Below are 6,050 nucleotides of genomic sequence, written 5' to 3'. Positions count from 1 at the left end.
ACATCCCAAATATTAGAAGAGTGCCTAGTAACCAGCATCAGACGCCCAGTATTTTTTGAGTGAATGAATGATTGAATGTGACAAATATTTCCTTCATATTCCTTGGTCATTTCACACTCAGTCTATACAAAATTCCATGTATTCTGCCAAAATTACATTTTCCATCCTCCAAGTCAGATGGCTAAGGGTCGGTCTTCTCCAACTCCCCCTTACCCTTATTCTGCCCATCTCCTCTGCCCACACGGTGCAATCTGTCACCAAGTCCTGCTTCTTAATCCCTCCTCTCTCTACTGCCTCCCCACGCCCACTCTTAACTACCTGGTTAACAATCCCTGTTAACCAGGTAATTAATTACCTAGTTGGAATGTATTGTATCTTTCATCTTTGTTGGTGTCTCCGCAGTCTCCCACACATTTCCAAGCCTCCAGCCTGTCCCCATTTGACTCCTCCCTCACATGACAGCCAGAGCAGTCTAAACCCAAGCTTGTCTCTTTCCTACTTAAAATCTTTCCATGACTCTCCGTTGCATTTGGAATCCTGTGCACACTGCACGATATGGTTTATAAGCGTATCCATAATCTGCCCCTTCTTCTCCCAAACCATGTCTGACTCCTTGAAAGTTATCCAGATAGATGCGTTCTGTCTTCCAGACCCTCCTTTGCACGTGTTTTGTCTTTGGCCTGAAATACCCTTCTCCAGTTGCTAGAACTGGAGAACACACACCGTAAAACAGAATTCAAGTTTCAAGACTTAGATAAGAAGGGACCTTCTGCCCTGCTTCCCTTCCCTTGGTACCTGTCGCTTGTTATGGAATCACTGGCTTACTTACCAGTCTCCCCACTAAAATTGTAATCTCCAAAGCAGAAGTTTTCCTTCACCTCTGAATGTCTGGTGCCAAGCACGATACAAGGTATATAGACATCACCGTATAAATGTTAAATTATCATGTAAAGAGCTGTAGAAATTGTCTAATACTTGTCCTCTTGCCCCCCTCTGTAAGATGGCAATCTTGGGTTGTGGGATGCCTTTCAAAGTAGAAACAGCGTGGATATTTAGAGTCGTATATACCTGGGTTAGAGGTCTGACTTTGGTGATTTGCTGTAGTGAGGGAGAAGCGAACACAGACTTTGGAGCCAATAGGGTTGAAATCCCAAATCTGACCTTTTCTAACTGGTTGACCTTGGGCAAGTTTCTTAATATCTTTCTGCCTCTGAATAGATATGAGTTTTATAGCAATTCCTGTATCATAAACTCATTTCAACAATTTATTTTTATTTTATCAACCAACTTAAGATTGCTTATTTTTCCAATGAGGTCTCTTCCAATGTATCCATAAAACAGGAGACAGATGTATTCAGGGAGTCATTCTTGCCTTTTCTTTTTTTCCATCAGGATGACATGTGCTAAGGAATATATCGTAGCTACTCAAAGACCTCCCATTGGTTACAGTACAGAGGCCAGCTTAGGTATCTGCTCTTCCTCCCTTTCTCCCTTTGTTCTCAGGCCCAAGAGTTTTCCTGCCCTACCCACCCTCTCTGGGAGAGATGTGAGGTAGAGGGTGATTTTATAAGGTACACATTAAAAGAAAAGTAGAAGCTTTGGTTCCTTAATTGAGCATTTCTCACTCGTAATTATGGAGGAATTATGACCTATGGTGTAAGGAAAAGAAGCAAGGTTGCACCACTCTCTTTTTTCCTCCCCTGGCCCTCCCACGGATGCTCTCATGGGTAGGCCATTGATCCTCAAGGAAAAGTTGGCTTCAAGGTCAAATTGCATTAAAAGCTTCTCCAAAATAAATAAATTAAATTAAAAAAAATCTTCCCCAAGAACCAACTGAGGAGCAAAATGGCAAGAAATGAGGAATTGGCCTCCCTAGGGGACCAGATAAAGGAACCACTTCTTTGAGCCAAATAAAAGCAGGCTAAGATTTAGAGAGAATCTATTCCTCCTCCCGAAGATGCAAGAGAATATGGGTTGTACTTTTTGCCTCCCTGGCACGTCTGTTCCCAGAGAAAAAAGCAGGAGGCAGTGTCCTGACTGAGCTCACCCTTGACACAGAACGGAGTGGGTAGGGAGGGGAAGGCAAGTCTCCGTTCAATTCCAAAGCTATGGTTCCACTCATTTTCATTCTGCTATCACCACTAGATACTTTAGTCCTTCATTTTCCTCTAGAATGTAGGTTAGGACCACAAGGTGAATGTGTAAAGCTCTCACCTTAGATCTGGGGTATTTTTGCTGTAGAAAATTAGAAGTGACTGAGGCACTTCACTATGCTGAGGTCCAAATCAGAGTACGAATGGCAAGGAACACAAGTTATTTCTTGTGGGCATGAGGCCTTCGGGAATGCCCTTGCTCCCTATTCTTTGGGGATTTTGATTTTGCACCAATGGAAAATGAAGGGGCTGACAGTCTGAAAGATCTTCTCCCAACAGAGCCCTGGGGCGGTGGAGCGGGCATCCCAAAGCCAAGGCTGCTGCCTGCCTTAACTGATCCAGTGACCGGGGTGCTCTGAGCAAAGGGGGTCATGGAGGGGTCCCCAAACATAGTTTTTCTTGCAGAAATGCTGGCCTTCCCCAAGGCAAAATGTGTGCCCTGGCTGGTCCGGCTCTGGTTGTTTGGGCCGCAGCCTGTTCCCAAGGGTGTGATGCTGCTAGTGGTCCCACTTGGCTCTGCTCCAGTGCTGAATGCTCCAGGGTTGGAGCTCATGTCTGGGGCAGTGACGCCCATCCCAGTCTCCTCACAGTCTATAGGGGTCACTAATCCCCCAAAGTCAAAAGGTCGTGGGGCTGTACTGCCAAACACTGAGCCACAAGCCCCACTCCGGTGGGTTGGGGTGACAACTCCCAAACCGTTCGTATTAGCTTGACTGGAGTGCTGCCAAAGGCCGGCCAGAAGCTGGCCGGGATGTGAAAGGTGGAGGCTGATGGTGCCAAACCCCCAAAGGCTGACTGCGTGGTACCGCTGAAGGATGGCTGGGCTGGAGTCGGTGTTGGGATTCAGGAGGCCCCTGGTGAGCTTCCAAAAATGAAAGAGCTACTGAAGCTTGGGCCAAGGGCTGGTTGGGGGACTTCTTGCTTCTGCACATATGCAGCCCCAAACGCAGGTTGGGGAGTGGCTCCCAGGGATAGTGGGAAAGGTGGCCTTGAGCTTGACTCCAAGGGAATTGTGAATGCTGCGGTCGAACTGGAGATCCTGGATGACAATGCAGGCTGGTTGGTGGTTACTAGGGCTGAAGTTGCCAGAGGGCTACCCACAGCGCTACAATGGGCAGTGCTCCTGGTAGGGGATATCTGGACAGCGCTGGGAAGAACCTGGCTAAAGATGGTGACTGTGTGCACAGTAGGAACGGTTGGACGCTGGCATAGTGGGAAAGTGAAGCCTGCAGCTGGGGAGAAGCTGGCCCTGGAGGCACAGGCAGCCCCGAGAGGGAAAGGGGGGCAAGTGGAAGGGATGGAGCAAGTGTTGCCCATGGTACTGGTAACATTCACTACACCAAAATCCAAAGGTGGCTTAAAAGAGCCTTTGCACGTGCTGGCTGGGGTGGTGGACACGACTACAGAGGTAGCCTTGACCAGGCCATGGAAGAGACGGGTAGAAGCAGGAGTAGGTGGAGGAGAGGTCTGCTTGAAAGAGAAAGGAGCTCTCACGGGCATAGTTTTAAGTGGTCTTAGGCTGCCAAAGATAGCCTTGAAGGTGGGAGTTGAGATACCCGGAGGTGTAAGATGCTGTAAGATGCTGCAGCTGTGCTTGAAATTCTGGAATATGAGGAGCCTCCTATCTCACTATTGGCTGGGAGCCCCATAATGGGTTTTGACAAGCGGTCAGCAGAAGTTGCAACAGGAGGTGCAGATGCAGGAAGATGGGGACCTGGGCTGCTCATCAATCCAAACAAAGTGCTTTGCATAGTGGGTGCTGCAGGGATAATGGCAGGTGAGTCTCGGGGTATGGCAGCCTGAGAGGTTGAAGGTGGCCACGTGGTGTCAGTGACTGGTGATGTGGGAAAACAAGGGTCAGAGGGATGAAAGTAGTTGTGGGTTTTGAGTCTGAAGAGGTGCCTGAAAGGGGCTCTGACTGTGAGCACCCACGTGGGGCCAGCAGGCCCGCTGTCTTCAGAGGCGAGTGGGCCACACTGATTGCCTCTCCGGTAGGTTGTGGGAAGGCCAGTGGACTTGGAGACTTCTGCATTTTATGTAAGCTTTCCAGCGGAGGAGCAGCGCCCTGGGACAGGGAAGGCTGAAGAGCAGACCAAGTGTCAGGGACAGAGTCTGTGGTGACCTCAGTCGTATCCTCGCTGGCTTTGTTGCTCCGTTGGAGTCCAGCTTTCTTCCCTAAGGCCAGGTCTTCAGGGACTGCATAAGCAAGCTGAGGAGGTGGAGTCAGGGACAGCAGGCTGCCAGGGCTTGATAGAAGCAGGGGAATCTGATTTTGCTACCCAGAGCTGCCAGATGTTTCTCGGGACTCATCTGATACCGGTGGGACTGGAGAGTGAGACGGATGGCCATGTTCTTTCCTTGTTATTGGCCACTCTGGTATCTGGAGTGATGTACTGGGAATACTTCTCTTCCAAGGCTCAGAGAAATCTCTAGAAGAGCTGTAAGAGCTTGTAATAGCATTTCTTTGGGAGCTAAGGGGGCCACCTGTGTGTGTGCCGGCCAAGGAGTCCATGGAGGAGCAGCTGGGCCTGTTATTCAAGCTGTGATCCGAGCCCCAGCAGTCGAGGCTTCTCTGCAGAGGCCCAGGCCTGGGCACAAAAGAAGCGAGGACTCCATTTTTCGTCAGAGGCTTAAACGCAGATGGTCTGGTCTCTGGAATCCTTCTCCTACTGTCCAAGCTCTCATGGAACAGTCGTTCTTCCCACCTCACTTTCCCCTTCTTGCGCTCTCTGAGGGCCCTCAGCACTGTCTCCTTCGCACATGGGTCTGGGGGCTTCTCAGAAGGTGAGAACCCTGCAGAGTTCGTTTCCTCTGCTGGGGCAGTGGAGGGGGGCGCTGTCCGCTCACGAGGAGCGAGCCTGATGGTCACCGGGCTCCAGATTGCCCTGGCGTGCCGAAGAGACCAGATACTCCGCTTGAAGTAACTTTCCCACCCGTCTGAGGGAAGAGGCCCCATGATGGAGCTCCGGGACCTGTTCATGGGAAAGCGCCTCCAAGCCTCGTTGACCACCCACGCGTTGGGACTGGTAGGATCCCCGTTCGGCGGCCTCCTCGCAGGTCTGTGCCGAGGGGCAGGGTGGGCACGATGGACGTGCTGAACCCGGGGGACCTGATGAAGGGGCTGAGCTGGCCGGCCGTTCAAGGGCCTCTCCGACAAGTCTGTGCGCCCCTCTGCTGGGGATGACGGCGAGAGTCCCAGCTTGCCCACGTAAGTGCCCATGTGGAGCAGTGAGGCGGAGTCGGTGACTCTGACTTCGGGTTTGGGCTCCCGAGGTTTCTGACGCCTGCTGACTCAGCCGCAGTCGAAGTGTTCCGGTGACGGTTGGGATCCCTGCGCGAGGAGAGTGAAAGGGTCTCGGGGCGCTCCTCACCCTCCAGGTCCTGCATCCGAAAGTGAGCGGCCGGTGGAAACAGAGGACACGCGGGACCTCGGCAGCCCCCGTAGCCTGCTCTGCTAGTTTGAGGCCTAAGCTGGCCGCTCTGGCCTCTTTTCTCTCCTCTCCGGGTTGCAGCGCGCGGCACGAGGAGAGGGATTGGAGAGGAAGCGCGCGGCCGGAGTCCCAGAGCTAGAGTCGAGCAGGCGCCGGGTCTCCAGACGCCGGCTCCCGGCCCCGGCACCGCTCCGTCCGCCCGCCCGCCCGTCCCCCGGAGTCGGAGTAGGGAGGGCAGTCCGAGCCCCTCAGCGTGAGTCGGTGGAGGTTGGGGGCGGGGGGCGGGGCGCTGGCGGGAGCGCGGGACCGGAGACCCGGGCGCGTGGACCTGGGCAGCCCAGACGGCGTTCGTGGCGCCAGCAGCGGGGAATAACGGAGGCCGGGTTTGCTGCTTGGGGATTCCCGCCCTTCTTCCTTTCCTTTGCCCTTTCCTTTCTGCAGCCAGTAGGTGCCAGTCATTTGCCTC

At 52.7% G+C, this 6,050-nt stretch overlaps 1 protein-coding gene across 1 annotated transcript; it reads right to left on the bottom strand.

Annotated features, from left to right (window-relative positions):
• Window positions 1-2,223: 2,223 nt before the first annotated feature.
• On the bottom strand, window positions 2,224-5,462 carry POM121L2 (POM121 transmembrane nucleoporin like 2). Its single transcript, XM_082345637.1, is given in 6 exon segments — window positions 2,224-2,867; window positions 2,870-2,996; window positions 3,000-3,721; window positions 3,724-4,011; window positions 4,014-4,428; window positions 4,432-5,462. Coding segments are annotated over 6 exon segments (3,048 nt in total). The 5' UTR covers window positions 5,374-5,462; the 3' UTR covers window positions 2,224-2,313.
• Between the last annotated feature and the right edge of the window lie 588 nt (window positions 5,463-6,050).

The sequence above is a fragment of the Balaenoptera borealis genome (assembly GCF_965194805.1).
Source record: "Balaenoptera borealis genome assembly, chromosome: 12".
NCBI lineage: Eukaryota > Metazoa > Chordata > Mammalia > Artiodactyla > Balaenopteridae > Balaenoptera > Balaenoptera borealis.
The sequence above is the reverse complement of the archived record's forward strand: the minus strand, read 5'-3'. Positions and strand labels throughout refer to the sequence as shown.